General features: G+C 33.2%; 1 protein-coding gene across 2 annotated transcripts in view; it reads right to left on the reverse strand.

The window, feature by feature from the left end:
• Window positions 1–19634, reverse strand: part of Eip75B (Ecdysone-induced protein 75B) — a 262655-nt gene that overhangs the window by 176159 nt on the left and 66862 nt on the right. The window contains exon 2 of one of the 2 annotated variants that reach the window (XM_085822843.1): window positions 5839–5862. The exons of the other annotated variant lie outside the window; for it this stretch is intronic. Within the exon in view, the coding sequence (XP_085678969.1) occupies window positions 5839–5862 (24 nt within the window). The remainder of the gene's footprint in view (window positions 1–5838; window positions 5863–19634) is intronic. 2 annotated transcript variants of the gene reach the window in all.

Raw genomic sequence — 19634 nt, forward strand, 5'->3', positions numbered from 1 at the left:
AACTGTTTATATAAATGAATTCGATATGCTGCGCAGTTGCACATCTGTTCATAAGCGCAGTGTGCCAAACTGACGTTTCCCACCGCATTTTGGCAAACAGAAGGGGGCGCGAAATCTTCAGTTGTCACCGGGCACTTATGCCTAGCTACGCCTCTGAAGTTATGTGTTAAATTTGTTTTAAATTTTACCGATGTGTTACTGAAAATAAAAATTTAAACTGCTAAAATCGGTATGTATTGCTGTTATATCGGTCAGTATACTCCATTAATGCAATTAAAATTTTAAATAAAGAAGTAAACATCTTATGCCATGTCGAATGGCAGTAATCTGATCTGTCATGCCGCGTTACGAAGATCTTACATGTTTTCCCTCAACACATTGGTTTCTTTTGGTTTGTGTGATTATGACAAAGCCTCGAGGGCTATCTGCATAAGGATAGTCTAAACAAATGATGATCACGACGTAATGTCAATACGATGCGCTAACGACAGTGAAATGATTAGTATTATTTTACATGGAATTAGCTTGTGAGTTATTAATGTTGTTGTTTAATCGATTATCGCCAGAAAGCAGCAGCTGTCCTGTTTAAGGGTTTAGTTTATTATGGCAAAGCCGCGAGGGCTATCTGCCTAAAGGGAGGGATGCCTTCGTGGAGGACTTTCTAAGGGAAACTGGCTCGTATATACGTTACACATGTGGAAAACTACGAAAGCGCCCATGCAGACAGCCCGTTCGCGAGGTTCGAACCTCGGACCGAACTAACGGTGTTCAATGACTTTACCGCTCGGCCGCTGGTGGGCTTTAACGCACTGCGAAGCTGCGTGGATGATAAATGCATGATAGAAAAACGCAATTGTAATGATTTAAAACATATGGAAAGACTTTACAAAGTCTGTTTCCGACATTAAAAATTATCTGTAGGCGAGATTTTTACTTTACGACATTTTTCGCAGCAACGTGGATAAATTTGTCATGCATCTGACCACTTGTTAATAGTTCACATATAACAACAAAATTTTTTTTTAATATTCTAGCAAGTGCTCAATGCAGCAACAAATTCTCTCTATCAGCTTAACGCCCACCACCAGCGGCCGAGCGGTTACGTCGCTGAAAACAGGTAGTTCGGTCTGGGTTTCGAATCCTCGCGAACGGGGTGGCTGCACAGGCGTTTTCGTTATGTGTAACTGTATATGAGCCACGTTTCCTTAGAATGTCCTCAAGAAGATAGCCCTCGAGTGTTTTGCCATCAATAAAATAAACCAAACCAAACTTCTATCAGCTTAGGACTGACAAAATGATATAGGTACGCAGAAGGGACAGACGCAATCTAATACAGACGATAATGCACATAAGTGGTTATTAGAACCAACCGACTGGCTAGGCGATTCCTAGCCACAAATATTTATAAATTGCGAACAGTATTAAAACTTTTTAACAAGATAGGCAGTTTGGATGCGTTAAGATAATTAATAACTATTGCGTGATAGCACGCAAAACGTATGTATAAATACGTTGACGTAATCCTCCTGACCTTGGCCTAGACACCGCAAAAGACCGTCCAAAACGGCAAACCTTGAAATAAACACGAAAACTTTCCAAATAAAATGGAAATGACCTTCACCATTTATAAGTGAACGGGGTTGGCAACATTCCAAAAGCCTCCATTCTCCACCCGAAGCTCCTTTTACGCAGGCGCATTTCGTGACAGAAGTGTATACGCATCACGATTTACTTAAAAAGATTCGATGGATGAGCTCAATTAAGATGGAACACCGACGTGTTGTAGTATATTTCGTTTTCATAAGAAACCAACTTTTATTGAGATTAGACGGAGAATTGCTGTCCGCCTTGGCGCCGAATTTGGCGGGATTTGCTAACGTGCGCGCACACCTGTATGTAAGTTTCAAGGTAATAAACCCATAATTCAAGGTTTCAATTTAATAAACAAATAGATTCAAAAAAATTTCTGAAGAATTTTTCGCTTTGTGAACGAAGTTCAGTTGTTTTGGGCGCCTGGGCTTGAGACCCTATCCCAGGAATCTGTTTGCGAACGTTGTCGATCGTAAAGAGAAGAATTTTTACGTAACAATAAGTTTCTCGGGGGGGGGGGAGACTTAAAGAAAATTCTAGCCGCCCAGACAGGGAAGTGATTAGCGACGTTGAATGACATACCGAAGGTCCCGGGCCCAAATCTCGGAGAAGATTTTAGTTTTATTTAATAATGTCAAAGCACTCGAGGCCTATCTGCCTAAGGGAAGGAATGCCTTCGTGGGGAACTTTCTAAAGAGAACTGGATCGTGTACACGTTAGTTCCCAATCACATTTTGTTTGGGCTACATGGGACTTCTGCCTAAGGGGAGGAATGCCTTCGTGGGAAACTTTCTAAAGAGAACTGGATCGTGTACACATTAGGTCCCAATCACATTATGTTTCGGCTACGCGGCACTTGATGCCGAAAGAGACAATTCTCAGAACCCGTACAATTCCGGGAAACACACGTGCTAGGTTACCATTCTCACTTACTACAAAGACTTGAACGCCAAACAGTAATCGATTATCGCTCAAATCGGGATCACGTGATCCTTGAGAAGCAGAACTTTTGTCTGATTGGTTGTCTTTACCCGGGACCCGAGACATTTTCGAGGAGATTTGAAAAAATCCCGCGTAGCCGCAACATCTTTCCGTGGCGGGACATCTTTCCATCTAGGCGGGACTTCGCTTCCAGCGGGGCTCTTTTTCCTAGGAGTTCTCTCATTTAAGCCAGTGTTACTCGTTTCTCAGAAAAGTCCCGTCTAGCAGGAACTGTAGCCATGTGTGATAACCTCTTAAAATGTATAGCGTGGGGGGGGGTATTGAAAAGGCTCTGGCAAACGACAGACACAATCCTGCATTCTTTACCACGATAATAATTCGCGTGTTTATTCTTATTACATCAGACAAATGGAGATTAGTAACCAACACCACCAATAACAACAGATAATTCCGACTTTTAGCATCTGTCATGATAATAGTGTTTCCATGACTAATGCACTGCCACAAACAGATATAATGTATTTTTTGTGAAGATGTAAAATACAATTTGTTTTAATAAGTAAACTGAAAAAAATCGGTTACTGGTGTTAGTTTGCGCACACTTTTACGCAAAATAAGCAGTGACGAATTTTCAGTACTTTTACGTAAAACTGATGGCACACTGCACTCCCTATTATCTGTCCTAACACACGGGCGTATATAAACAACCTGAAAACGAACACTTTTAACACCAGAAATAATTTCAGCTTTCTTCAGCCCGTCCAATAAATCGGCGTTAAGCTCCAGCCTAAATTTCATCAATGAGATTCATTGCGTTAAAGAGTCATAAATTTCTTCAAAACTGTTACACATTTTACACTTCCTTCCACTACCAAAAGCCCAACAGCAGCAGAGCGGTGAAGTTGCTGAATTATGGTAGTTCGGGTTGGGTTCCATTCTAGCCGAACGCATTGGCTGCATGAATGTTTTCGTGGTTTTCCCCATGCGGAATGTGGATGCGATCTAGTTTATCAAAGGCCCATATCACACAGCTTTTGTTTCACACGAACAACTGTTTCGGACAATTTTTCTGCCTGCTTTACTATTGAAAGAAAGACGTGCGACTTTTTCCTTCCTTTCGAAAAAAGTTGCAAGTTGTTCGTTTTCAACCAATCAGCTATCAGCGCCGAATGCTGTTAGCTTGTTTGTAATGGAGAACCAGTTTCCCCTGTGTTAACCCCAAAGCGAGCTGCGGTGATTGGATGTTGTGATAAAGCAGAAAAATTGTTCCAAACAGTTGTTCTTTCGAAACAAACCGACATGTGATAGCAGCCTTATAGAAAATACTCCACGAGGGTAATTCTTCCCTTAGAGACACCCCTCGTGGTGCTTTGCCATAATCAAATATACTAAATCTTCCAGTATCAATCTGAATTTTTTTTTTTTTTTTAAATGCGTTGCGTGATGATTCGCGAGCCGGAAAATTCGAACTGGGATAATAAGGAATTTAATTTTCAATAAGCAATTAAAAAATAAATAAATAAGTAAATAAATCTGAAAGCTTTCAGATTTTATATTACGTTATTATTATTAACGTTTTGTGTGTTACCTTTATTTACTAAATATCATGTTCTTTGCACCTAAACCATTATATTCAATTCAACAGCAATATCGAAAAATAAATTTAAAATGAGTATTTCTTTAGAATTTCAGATACACAGTCTCGCGCGCTGGAGATTTTTTTTTTGGGGGGGGGGTACAGTGTTGTTATTTCTCACGTTGCAATCATTGAGTTTCTTAAATAAAAATTCTTTAATGTCTGACAAAATATGAAATAGATCATAAAACAAATTCCAAATCAGGGCTTCCAGATGTCCATATTCGGTGGAGGATTACGTTATTCAAAATTTTATGACTCTAGGTACCGTTGTTTTATTACAATGCGAGAAACATTCATGCATTCTGGCAGATTCTTCATTATTTAGTTTCCTTAACCTTTAACATGGCGATAATATTTGGTGGCAACAGTTTGAAAAGTGACTCAATGCAGAAGTGAATGGAAATGGACGCAACATGCCAAAACGAAGATATATGATGATATGATAAACGATAGTTATATGATGAGTTATTTCAAATGTTTGGCTTTTTGGCTTGATTAGAACTTTCCTTTGAAATTGTCTACTTTCACATTTTCAGTGTCTTCATCATACAAAAATTCACAATTAAGTTTTATATATAAATAAAACAAAATAATGTTATATCTGTACTTAAGTACAGGTACTCATTTACACTAAAGTGTTATAATTTACTGGTTGGATTGATAAGAGCATCATGTGAGAACAAACCATCTGCTAAAATGCTGTTACTTTAAAACAGGCACCTCGAAGTCGTAGCACTTTCCACATTTAACGACTGTAAGTGTCGACATCACCGCAGAGATGGAATGACAAACTTTAGCAAATTAGAGGATTCGACGTGTTTTCTGCAGCAGTCGTTACCACGGTTATGATGTATAGTTTGGGGAGGGCAGAATGATCTTGAAAGCCTATTCTAAAGTAATAGACTATAGGAAGGCATGTTTCCGTGGGTGAATTTTCTAACAGAAACTCGAGCTTTAAATAATCATTGTAATAATACAGTAAAAGAAAACTTGCTTTAGAAAAATATAAATGGGCAAAACAAAAGCATTACTTAATGAAAACGTGAAAAAAATTTCTTCAGTTTTTACTAAAATTTTATCTTAACTGCAGATATGTTGAAATTATACTTATCCAGAAAAACTTAAGCTTGTTGTTAATTTACTTACCTATTTTTAGTTTTTTTCGTTGACTTCCATGCAATATAATACAAGATATACTTCCTAAAAAAGTAATTCAAAGAAATTCTGCTATATTAGAGTAGACAGACAGAACGAGACGACACCCTTTGTTTGTCCCTGCATTTCTTCTGAATACTTTCAGGCAATATTTCTCGGAAAAAATTTAATTATTCTCTTAACTTTAATTATATTATATTATTTATTACATTACTATATAATAATTATTTTATATATCGCTAAAATTTCTCACATAAATAAAGCAAAAAGAAAAAAAAAAAAAAAAAACATTAAATTAATATGAGAAAAAAGTAAATGGTTAATAAAGGTAAGTCAATTACAAATATATGTCACTAAATTCCAAAGTCACTGTAACTGCGACCATTCGTACATTATCGCCAACTGACGCCAAGCAAAATAAAAATTTTTTAACTGACAATTATTAGCAAAATGCACTTTTATACACACATACAAACATATTTGAATAGATAGATGTTTAAATATTATCTTACCTGGGGAGCAGTCACGTGACATAACTAAAAGAAAAGGGAATTTGGATTAAGTATTTGTAAATTACTGTTTAAAAAATAAACATCTATTTACATAATTTATACAAGTCACAAACATGTCCATGAAAACAGTTCCAGGTGAATGTAAAAGTTGACATTTCGTAAGGTTCTGCCAAATGCAACACTTGTTAAGATCACAGAATCACACAGAACCTTAGCCAGAGCTGAAAGCACGTGAAAACAGTTTGGCGATGGATAAGGCTTCGCTGGTGGATCGTTTTCCGCCGACCTTGGTTCGAGAGGGGGCGATTTGGCGCGCACACATTCGCGCAAGCATTGAGCGAGATGCGAATTGCTAAGTGTTTTAAAGTTAGTATCGATGGTTAGGACCAAGCTGGAAGATTTAATTGAAATCGCTTAAATGAGGGTTACAGTATAAAATTTAAATTCTGTTCAGAATAATTAGTTTCTCAAAGTAAGATTCGTAATCTTATTACTTTTATTATACCCGTTTTAACACGCGATTACTGTATATAATTGTGAAAAAATATCAGAATTTATTATCAGAATTTAGAATTCTATAAATATTCATTGAAATATCAAAACTCCAGAATGATATTAGACTGAAGTGTCATAATTGTTCAGTCTATAGTTGATGGTTTGACTGATTAATGAATGGCAATGTTTTCGAGCATTGATGCCATCGTGGAGGACTTTTTATGGAAAACTGGCCTTGTATTTAAATAATACGGGAGGTAGCTGTAAAAACTAAGCATAACTAACCGCAGTAGTTTTATATATGTTTATTTTTTTAAACATAAAAAAATAAACATATATAAAACACAAACTGAGATTTTAACGCTATCATTCGATCAAAAAAAAAATCTGCTGTATTATGTAACGTTTTAGACACATATTTTATTTAGCAACTGTATCGTCATACTCACACACACACACACACTTAATGTTTGTGGAATGACAGCAGCTCACTGGATTGGCGATTTTACTCATGAATGAGAAATGCGGGACGGTAATAATGGAGGGACCGTTATATTTGATTCAGCAATATAAATAGTAACGTAACATGATAGGAAGGTGAAACATATTTAATATTTAATCGTATTCATTATGTTTCTAACATTAAAACGTAAATAATGATTATCTCCCTGCCGTCATAGTGGTTAAGGCAAGCTGACTAATTCTTACGCCATTGGGTCCGGCTCAGACTCCGGCTAGGTCCAGTACATTCGTGACTGCGACGGACTGACATCATGCGGCCTCTTAAAATCAGTCAAACCAAAAGTCTTACCAAAACGTTGATTGTAGGAAAAGGGAGCTACGAGACCCTCGGATTCCCTTCACTGCGAACTCATCGCTCAAAACAGATGTGCAATTTAGAAAAATGTAGCACTCCAGTGCTTTAGCTAAGTTAAATTATCCGATTAAATATTTTAAATATTACAATAGATACCATTAATTATCGTGCTAGTTATAGTTAACTTTCTCATAATCCAATTTTTTGTTTCATACCTTAAAAACAAACACGCTCAAATTTTAAATTAAAAATATAAAATGCAAAAACACTACCTCCAGAACTTTTAATGATAAATTTTAATCCGCTCTATATTTTAATGAAATTCTTTATGTAAAAGTTTTCTTTATTTTTATTTTTAGACAAGATATTTACAATTTTTTAAGGTAAAATAACAAAAATGAAAAAAAAATTGTAAACCGCAAATAAAGAAAATGATCCAGAAACAAATTTATTGTCTAAATTGAAATTCTATATTTAGTTGACTACAATCTAAATTCGATGGTTATGAATTATGGCAAAACTGATATATATAAGATTTCTCAAATTACCTTCTAATTTACTAATTCCAGATTATTGAACACACGTTACAAGATGCAGCAGAAAAATGAGAATTATTCATATATATATATATAGTCTAACTAAAATTCTATATTTATACTCATTAATAAAACAAATATAAACATTTCGTAAAATACCTGTCAAGTAAGAAAGGCTGGGTGATTGCAAAGGTTGGAAGATGAAACACAAACAAAATAAACTAACATCATTATCACGGGAAAAAAAAATTCCGTATATCAAGTTATTTCTAATTTTACAAAGCACAAATAAAACAATATCGCTTGATTGTTACAGAAAAAATATATCATTTAATTTTCTTAAGAAAACTTAAGATTTCTCAATTTGGCAACATTTTGTGATTGAATCCCAAAGCAGTAAGTCTTGTGAAGATTACGTCAACCAATTACTGCGCATGCGCAATTAGTATTTATGAAGATTACGCCAACCTGATTCCAGCAGGAAATTTAAAATTTTATATACCTATCTAAAAAACTCTCAACTTATTATCATTCTAATTAAATGCACTTTGTGCATATTATTGACGCTGCTCTGATATGACACTATTTATACATATAAAATACTAAATTTTGCGAAAAAAAATGTTTTTATTAGAAAACATCTCATTGTTCAATTCCTCATAAATTGCTGTTGCTGTAACTGAAAATTTTGTGTATCATAATGGCTGAAAACTTCAAAATGTTTATACCAAACTGTGTATAAACATTTGCATTTTCGTAAAATGCAATTACAAAGTTTATTTGCTTAAATATGGAACGTAGACATATACTTACAATTACGAAGTTTCTTGAAAAGTACAGAGTATTTGAACATTGGGCATTAAAAAGTTTCCCCAAAACAAGCAATTTCAATTTTGTCTGACAGCAGATATTGAAAAGTGACTTAAGCCAGTAAATTCGTTTATGTTTATCTCCGCGACTTTGCTCGAAGACATTTATTTCTCACAAAATCGATGATAATACTCACAGCGTTTCAACGAAAATTACACAAAGTAAATATGATGTACAGATTTCGACATTCTTTTTTTCGCACATATTATAAAGAACTATGAAGAATTCTGAATGTCAAGAAAATTACTGAATAAAATGGAGAAATGTAGTTAAAAAAGTTCTGAATTTGGTCTCAGGTCAGGTTTTTTTGAGATAGAATTTCCTAATCACCTTAGAAAATAATGATTTGTTGAGATAAGCAAAATGAAGCAATAATTTTTTGAAATTGTGTTTTGAAGCAATCATTTTTTTAAATTGTGTTCTGAATTCAAAGCCAAGCAAAAAAAAAAAAAAAAAAAAAAAATTATGTTTTCTTTCACGCCTTTCGTAGTTAATTTAAATCAATTTATTGCCCTGCGTTGGCAACACGCTTTCGCGTTGTCGCCTTTCGAATACGGTCGCTAGAATGTTGCTGAGCTGAAACTGTTTTAATACTTATTTTTCATTGAACTATGTTATAGGATTATCATTAGATGTTTATAGTATATGGATATTTAATTATTATATGTTTACAATTTGATTTATATGAAATGGGAGTAGCTAAATTTATTAAAGAAAATGAAACAATCATTCGTATTTCGGCGACGATTAAACGAAAATTATTAAACCTGACGGATTTTTTTTTTTTTTTTTTTTTTTTTTTTGCAGAGCAAAGTTGCGATCTCAGATAGAAAAACAATAATAATAAATAATGTCCATAGTTCTATAACTTGCCACTAGATGGCAGCAGATGTGCTTCAGCGAAGGCGGGGAAAGTGAATGGATAGCCGGAGTCACACTGACATACTTTCTTGTTTTTTTCGATTCCCAGTTTTTCGAAAGCAGGGTCGTTGAACGTATGACCTGATCATGATTTCACTTTTCATTTCCCCCCTTCACTTTCACTTGTGCGGCCGGAAAACCGGTTTATCCCCAACGGGAGCACACCCTGCCAGAGAATATTATTCTTTCACCGAAAAGCAGAAAGAAAAAATACAAAATGGCCGAAACCTGTGTTGATTCTGCAATGGGGTTGAGATGCTCGCCCTATGATCCCATTTCATTGTTCGATTGCGTTCACAGGAATATGTTAATCGCAAGTGACAAGGTTGCAGTTTTCCCCAATCACGCACTGCAAAAGATTGTATTAGACAATACGGAAAAGAAATTCTCCAAAAAAATTGGCACATCCTTATTGTAATCTTTCATTAGTTGCTTCAGAATGGCAAAAGCTCTCGTGGCAACAACGTTTAAATTGACTCGTACAATTTATTATATCAATTCGTTGCTTCCCAGTAAAAACTTGTTTTAAAATAAGAATAATTTGGGAATTAATGAAAGAATTATAAATTATTTAAAAAATCTGAATTCCAGATTTTAAACTAAATTTCAAAGAGGCGATTTTTTAACATTACATACCATGTTCTTCGCACTTAAACTATAAAATTCAGTTCTACAGCAATATTGCAAAATAATTTTAAAATGAGCCTATCTTTAGAATTTCCGATACACAGCCTCACGCGCTGGAGATAAAAATGTTTTTTCTGTACAACGTTGCCATTGCTCGCTTTGAAATCCTTTAGTTTGTCAATCAAAAATTCGTCAAAGTTTTACAAAATATGAAATCGATATTAAAACAAGTTTCAAATTTGGGATGACCATATTCACAGTAGGATTACGTCATTCTAAACTGGATGGCTGTAGGTACCGTTGTTTTATCACAATGCGAGAAACATGCCTATATTTCTGAAAATTCTTCATTATTTAATTTCTTTAAATATAATACAGGGGGATAATATTGGGTGGCAACAATTTGAAAAGTGAAACACGCGTGTAGTGAATCAACGCAAAATGCCAAAAAGAAATTAATACTCCTGGGCAAATTGCCCCTTTGGACTAAATAGTGAAATCGGTTTGAATATGATTCCCTAAAACATATAAATAAAAAAAACCTGATGTGTGCACCGACCTATTAAATTATACACATTATTTGCTGCACTTCATTTAAACCTATTTGTTCGAATTATTCTATTTAATTAGCCAATCCTGAACAAAGCAAACTGAACATTAGCAAACTGAAAATAACACCAAAAACTGCAAATTCTGAAATTAACTATTCCGGTCAATTTTTGTCGTACGGGATTCAAAATTCTGCTATTTTTATTTTTTCATAACGAGTATAAAACTTTTCCAAATATAAGTACAGGAGACCGCATTAAAAGTTAAATTTCGTTAGTTGTCAAGAATTAATTACCTTTAAAATTCGATATTGCTAAAACATGAATATTTTCGTCATTTAAATAACACTACTGCCATTGGTTTATGACTATCTCCTACGTATATGACTACAAGGATTGCTAAAATAATGACAGGTGTATATATATATATAGCTGCCATTATATATATATATATGTAATAATAAAATTCCTTAGTCAAGAATACACTTAAAATTCTAACTGTATGTTCTTTTCATTTTTAATGGCGACGTTCTCTTATTTGAAAGTACGTGTAATTAAATTCACAGCCCCGTAGTCAAGTTGTTTTTCCCGCCTTTTCTACACGTACAGTTATAGAAGGTTCTGGAAATATTTAAAGCGAACTGGAATGGCTGATGAGGCTGACGTCATTTCTTGGAAACTCCGCCTTTCCAGAGGCTATAAAAGGACTCGCAAAGCAATATCGGGTCTTTTCTTTAATGTAACGATGCAGTAAACCTTAATACGAAAAGTTATTAGTAGTTCTTTTTTATTTACTCTGGAGATCTTAATTTTTGTAACTGCTATTTTCTCCTGAAATATAATAAATGGATCCTGTTTTTTAAACTTATCGTCTGATATTTGGAGCTTCGACTACATCTATGATTCTTCAGCAATCTATTTATTCAGGACAAAAGCTGGTACATCACATATATATATATATATATAATTTATTTACTAAATAAAATTGATTAATATTATCTCCTAAGATTAATTTTGCACTAAATGAATTTAAGATCATACAACATTATACAAAACAAATTCTTTTGAAAATAAAACACAGACATGCCTAATACAAAAACCTAGTTATTTTCGCGCATTAAGCTGCAGAAAAATTATCATTAAAGATATAACGTAAGAAATTTGGAACTAATATTTCACAAAAACCAGAAACTGAAATTCATAATTAATAAATTTCAAATAATCATATAAATACAACAAAGAATTTTAAAATGTTAAAACCAAAACATTTCAAACACCTTCACTATTAAGTCCGAATAAATAAGAATGATTATGAATTCCATTCCTTATTTTATTTTATTCTACAACTATGGAATTCAGCGCAAATTCAGTAGATGGAGAAATATTCTTGAAACTGTTTATAAGACAAAAGTTACGACTTTTTTTCTGAACCGTATATATATGGAATTTCGGAAATATCGGAAAATCCTTTGATATATTTCGTATACATTAGGAAAGAATCCCACTCTTGCAGATTTCTTTGCTCCTGATGAAGAAGGCCCTGTACCTGATTGCCCTCCAAATTGATTGAGAGTTTAACTTAAATCTACGCCAAGCTTAAAGTTTTTGCGTTACTAATTTTATGTTTCACTTGACGTGTTTCTCTTCAGCATACATCAGCTTGTTTCTAGCCCAAAAGAAGCTATTAATCTCGAAATGGGATTTTGCTTCGGTCCATTATAATTGGCGAATCACTTTTCAAATCTTTTGCCACCAAATATTATCGCCCTATATTATTCTTAAAGACGTTAAATAATGAAGAATCTGCACGTATGTGTGTACGCTCCTCATATTGTGAATAAAACCTTAGCGGTGACCAACCTTGCGAGGATGGTTTTGTATGTACTCGCCAGCCCGATTAGGTACTACGAACAAAAAATATTTTTAAAATAACCATTCATTTATATTTCTTAATTGTTAAAATATGGTAAGAATTTCTAGTCATAAGAGCTATCTTGCAAGACGTTATAAAATAATTGATTGCTGACTGACGAACTTGATAGCGAACATGGAATCTTATTCCTTCATTCCGATGTTAAATGGCTCAGCAGGGAAAAAGTACTTCAACGATTTGTACAACTTCTTTAGCCAATAAAGCAGTTTTTGGAATCCGGAAACGAAAGTTATAAAGAATTGGACGATAATAATTGGTTATCCGATCTGTATATTCTCATGGATATAACAGCTAAACTGAACAAACTGAACGAAGATCTCCAGGGAAAAGGAAAAAAAAGAAAAAAAACTTTATCGATTGACTGGGACTGTAACTGCATTTTAGATAAAGTTAAATTTGTGGATAAATCAGATGAAAGGAAAAAAACATCACCCATTTTCAGAATTTATATTAATAACCACAAGGCAATTGAAACAGAGAAATACTCGGAAAACCTAAATGCACTGAAAAATAATTTTGAACTTCGCTTCTCTGATTTCCATAAAGTTCAACTAATATTATTATTCATCTCAAACCCCACTTGCCGAAATTAATATTTCAGGTGTATCACATACGATTGGAAATATGTTTAACAAAAATGTTGATGTTTTAGAAATCTACTCGCTATAGGCTAAAATATGTTCGCAATAGGCCAAAATGTGCTCGCGAGAGGCCCAAAGGTTGGGCACCACTGCTTTAGAGCCGTCAAATTTTGAATAACGTAGTCCTCCACCCGAACATGTGCATCTGCAAACCAGAATTTTTAATTTCGAATTTCTTATTTTATAAAACTTTAATGAATTTTTTATTCACAAATTCAGTGATCTAAAAGTGATTAGGGACAGCACTGTACAGAATAAAACATTTTTATCTCCAGCCCGCTAGATTTCCTATGGGAAATTCTAAAGGTACGCTGTTTTTAAATATTTTGTGATTTTGCTGTTGAATGTAGCGTAAATGCGAACAACGTGATACGTAATAAATAAAATTAACACACAAAACGATAATAATAAAAAGACAAAAACAAAAAACAAAAGCTTTGCAAGTCATCCTACAAAGAAAACTAAACATTGATTTGATGAACTGAGAAAAAACTTTAAAAAATGTATGTCAACACCTAACACTCAATCGGGAATTCCATACATATATTGTTACGCTACAAATTTTTGTGATTTTGCTGTTGAATTCTATATGACGTAAGTGCGAAGAAAACAATACTTAATAATAAAGCTCAAAAGACAACAACAACAAAAAAAAAGCGGGGTAAGTAAGCAGAAGTGAGGGCAAAAGCATACTATAGCTGCTTTTGCAGGCTCAGCGAGCGCATAAAAAACCTTAATAAGCCTTTTGGACGACCGTTAAAATCTGAAACTTTTTTTTTTTTTTTTTTTTTTAAAGAAAATCTGTTTAAAACAAAAGCTGAAAAGGATATTTTGCTTAGTATTATGTAGCAGAAATTTGCTGTTATGAATTAAAGATTATACAGCTGTTTCTAAGCAACTGACTGTAAAAAAAACACATCAGCTCTTAATGATCTCCTTACTCGCCAGATCTTTACTTTCTACATTTTTCAGAGGAATTTCGGAAGAAAAGACGCTATTTTCTTAACATCTATGAAATTCATGAAAATATAAGGAGGGAACTAAACAAAATGACTTTTACAAAGAAGGGGCGTAGCTAGAGTTTCCAGCGCCCGGGACAACTGAAGAATTTGCGCCCCTTTCTGTGTGCCAGGAATGGAAAACATTTCATTAAAAAATTTCGTTGCATCAGTTTGGCGCCCCTTGGATCCTGCGCCCGGGGACAGATGTCCCCCCCCTTTCCCCACCGTAGCTACGCCACTGTTACAAAGGCTTCAAGAAGCTGTATGATTGAGAGAAGAAATTTACAACATTAAAAAAAGAAAAAGGATTATGCGCGGACAAAGGTGTTTTCTAGAGAATTAACGTGTAAATTTTTGCGCCTATTACAATAAATAATTTCTATCTAAATTAAATTTTGAAATGAATTTTGGTTGCACAGATAGTCAATGTTTTTGATTAAAAACACCTCAAAAGCTGATGAAACGTAGTATAGGATGAGAAGTACTCGATAAAATGATAAAAGGTTTTTAACACCCAGGATAGGATTAACTTGCAAAAGTTATCGGTACCGATAAAAGTGTTTTGGGGCAAATGGTTTACCACACATCTTCGATAAAATATAAGCAATATATCACGTACACTTTTTGTTAAAAAAAAAATCTATTTTCGTCCTCCCTCAACTGAAATCAAGTTGCACGACTGATAGACCACGTTCCCATGAAAACGCGTCAGTGCGCTTGCGCAGCCATTAGTGGGTCAACGAACTCTAACTCAAGAGTTCCCTTCCTAACCTACATAGCTAGATTTAGCCTGAGGGATTTTAGGGAAACTGAGAGGGAAATCGATATAAGTCCAGGGAAGTTTTTTCTTCCCACCGTCCTAACTGCAAGGGAAATTATGATGTCACAAATGCCCTTAATTCAACAAGCACTAAACTAAATAAAAGGTTTGTATTTAATTAATTCCATAGAAACCGATAACTATTTCTCGATAATTTAAGAATTTGGGGTCGGGTAGAAATGGGTTATAAATAACAGACAAAGAATAACGGCCGGTCTTTCCCTGATAGTGATTAGTTTAAATTTATATTTTCATGGCATTAAATCCACGCTTGGAAAATTTAAGACATTTCTCGCAGACCTAGACAGTGAAATAATAATTCAGCATAATTTAATAATAATTCAACATTCAATTTTTTATAACTAAAAATATTAATTTAAAAATAAAAAAATCTGGAAATTTTCAGATTTTATATTACGTCCAAAAGGGCGTTTTTTTCAAGTTTTGTGTGTTACCTTTATTTATTAACTATCATGTTCATCTCACTTAAACCATAAAATTCGATTCAAACTCATAAATGCTTTACAAAATAATGAAATAGACAATAAAACAAATTCCAAATTCGGGCTTCCAGATCCTCATATTTGGGTGGAGACGTACGTTATTCAAAATTCGATGGCTCTAGGTACCGTTGTTTTATCACAATGCGAGAAACATACATACATTTATGCAGATTCTTCATTATTTAATTTCTTTAAATGTAATACATATATTTGGTGGCAACAATTTGAAAAGAGAACAGACATTTATACTGAATCAAAGCAAAATGCCAAAACGAAATGAATAGCCCTTCTGGGCTAATTGTCCTTTTGGACTAAAAAAAAAAAAAAAATAAAAAATAAAAAATAAAAAATAAAAAAAATTAAAAAAAAAAAAAAAAAAAAAAAAAAAAAAAAAAAAAAACTGTTTCAGATAGCACACAGAAATTACTCCCACAGTATAAGGCAACATATTGTTAAGTACAAATACATATTAAAAAATTCATTTACATACTTACGTACTTTAAAAATAAAAATAATAATACTAATAAAATAAATAAATAAAAAAATTGAAATGTTTCAGATTTTACAGGTCGGCCAAAAGGGTTTGTTAAGGTCTTACGCCCTCCACGCAGTCTTACCAATCTGCAGCTGCACTCATTTCTTCTACCCCCCTTTTTTTTTTTTGGTCTTTTTAGCTTTATTAGTAAGCATCGTTTTCTTCACTTACGACATATATAATTCAACAGCAAAATCACAAAAATTTAAAAGCAACATGACAGCATATGTTTAGAATTCCCGATATAGTGTTAAGTGTTAGTATACACTTTTCTTTTCAGTCTCTTCTTAGTTAACCATGTTAATGTTTGGTTTACTTAGTAAGATGGCATACAAAACTTTGTCCTTTTATTATTAACTTTTTCTGTGTTAACTCTTATCAGATAAGGAAATATACAAGTAGGAGATCTATGCAAATGAATTTGAAAAATACAAGTGTCTGAAAACACATGTGAACCACTGTAAATTCTAAAAAGGTGTTAAAAGTGTCTAGATTAAATAAAATACGGCCCAGCGAAGTATTAAAAAAAATTCTCTCGGTAGTTCGAAAGGCTATGTATCACTAAACATATTACTGGATAAAACAGTAAGCTTTAAATTATTTTACAAGTAATAACTCTTGAAATAATTGTTTCACTGTTTTCTTTTCCATAAAAGGCAAATGTTGCTCTCATTTTAGAGTAATAACAAAAGTAATGCCATAATTATCCGCTGCATCTCCAAAGCTTAAACACTTCGCTAGCTTTATCGGAGCAGTTAACTACATATTTAAACGATTTTTAAGTTCCGATTTTATAAAAAAATTCATTCATAATTTCGTACACTAAAGAATACAAAGATTATACTGTAGTAAAAGTCATACTATGAAAGAAGAATTATTTCGCACACAAACTCTACAGATGGGTTATAGATAATCATAAAAGTAACTTTTCCGATATTCGCTAACGTTTTATGTTTTAGTTCATTTGTCCCATTATTTTACTAACATTTAGCTTTTTGTTTTAATTTTTCGTATACAATGTTAACCGGCTCGGTGAGCTTAGTGCTTTTATTCTTATATGTTAGTAAATTGGGCATTTTTTGCTTTAAGAGTGGTTGAATTATGTTGTTATTTATGTTCCGGTTAAGGTTTTTTATGCCTTTAGTTAATCTGCATCTGAATGCAATAGTTGTAGAGTTATCAACAACTGAAAGTTTAAGTGGCGCTAGGCCTAACGTGGCCGCATTCTCTTAGTAGAACAGTGAATTGAGTCAGTCAGTGCACCAACATCAGCGTCTTTTTGCCCAGTGGGACCAAAAGATAACTTGAAAATTTGATCACCTTGAATTTTGTCTTCTTACCCGTTGGCCGAATTGCTTCCTATGTAGAAACACTAATTTTAATTGTAAAAGCTGTTTTTTTAAATGTATTCGGTGCTTTAAATTTTTCTATATTTTACAGTTTTTAATTAACATGTTTTGAGTATTTATGCATTTTTGCCTTGCCCCAAAGTGAGATCTCAGTTGACTGAATGAGAAATATCTCTGATGAAAGTAGAGGAAATAAGTTTAAATGAAATGCAGGAAAAAAGTGCGTATAATTTAATAGGCCGTACAATAAAAAGTCGACAACGAAGATGGAAAACGAAAAGAAAATGACGTCCACATCAGCTTTCTTAATTTTATTGCCGATCGTTAACAACTCCGTAGTTTTCATTTTTTTTTTAAATTTAAAATTTATGTTTTATCATTATTATTGTTGTTTTAAAGGTACTTAATGTATATTTACTTTAGAATTATTTCCTTTTACAAATCTATACTAAAAATTAGTGAACATTTCGAATAATGAAGAATATCGTACACGCTAGAAAATTTTCTAGTTTCTCTGATGGCAATGCAAGATTTACACGCGCAGATGCATCACCATATAAATAATCATTTCATATGTCCAGATAAATTTGTGCTTGTAGAATAAATCAAAGTTGCATCTGACTTAATAAAACACAGAATTAGGTTAAATCAATATATCCTTTTGTTCACAATTCTCCAAGTCAATTTTTTCAAGCAGAATTCGATTTAACAATTTTAATGCTATCTTGCAAAATAACCAGCAGCCTTGAAATGCTGTCTGACTCAATCTTTTTTTTTTTTTTTCCCTTTCTTTCACAGCACAGTATATATGACTATTTTTGCAAATATTATAAATATTCAAATTTAATTTTATAACTAAAACATCGTGTCGAAGATCAATATTTAGCGATTTTCTCAAACCCCCGTATAAAGACAAAGATCACAAAATAAAATAAAATAATCTGAAAGGTTTCCGATTTTTAACGGTCGCCCAAAAGGGTTTGTTAAAGTTTTTTACGCTCTCAGGCTCACAGACTACCAGTCTGCAGCTAAACTTCCTCCTACTAACCTTATTTTGTTGTCTTTTTAGCTTTATTATTAAGCATCACTTTCTTTGACTTACGCCATATATAATTCAACAGCAAAATCACAAAATATTTCAAAGCAGCATATCTTTAGAAGTTTCGACGGACATTCTCGCGCGCTGGAGGTGTGGTGTGGTGTATTTAATTATGGCAAAGCACACTAGGGCTATCTGCCTAAAGGTAGGGATGCCTTCGTGGAGGACTTTCTGAGGGAAACTGGCTCGTATACGCGTTACTCATGGGGAAAACAACGAAAACACCCATGCAGCCAGCCCGTTTCGCGGGATTCGAACCTCGGACGAACTACCAGTGTTCAGCGACTTTACCGCTCGGCCGCTGGTGGGCCCGCGCGCTGGAGGTAAAATTGTTTTATTCCATACACTGTTGCCTTTGAAATCGTTGAGTTTGCTAATAAAAAATTTGTTAAAGTTTTACAAATTATGAAATAGATAATAAAACATAATCGAAATTCAAAATTCGGGCTTCCAGGTGGTGACGTTCCGGTGAAGGACTAAGCTATTCTAAATTTGATGGCTCCGGGTACCGTTGTTTTTTTCACCATGCGAAAAACATGCGCATATTCAAGCAGATTCTTTATTATTGAATTTCTTTAAATATAATACAGGGCGGTAATATTTAGTGGCAACAATCTGAAATGTAATACGCTGTTTATAGTGATTCAACCCAAAATACCGTTTCAAGATTTTGCTTTTGAGTTAATAAGTACTATTTTAAGTGTTTCAAATAAAAAATACATTACTAATACTCTCTATTAGGTAAATAAATACTGTTTTAAATATTTAAAATAGAAAATATTTAAAATATTTTTGTGTTTGAAATATTATATTGTTTATTATTCTATTTTAAATATTGTTCACGTATCATATTTTAAATATTATTTATTTATTGTATTTTATATACTAAATTCGAAAGTATTAATTTCAATTAAAATTTTGTTTCAAAAGAATCAATTTAATTTAAATACAAATTAAATTGATTCTTTGTGCCATTGCTGCAAGGAATGAAATTTTAACAAACATGTAAATACGTAAAAAGCAAATTTAAAGTTAAATAATTAAAAAATTTGCAAACATATAAAAGATTTAATTTTCGAACTAATCTAATATCATTTAAAT

The sequence above is a fragment of the Stegodyphus dumicola genome, chromosome 8, assembly GCF_044657685.1.
Source record: "Stegodyphus dumicola isolate Sdum_Otavi_A_Nest chromosome 8, ASM4465768v1".
NCBI classification, from domain to species: domain Eukaryota; kingdom Metazoa; phylum Arthropoda; class Arachnida; order Araneae; family Eresidae; genus Stegodyphus; species Stegodyphus dumicola.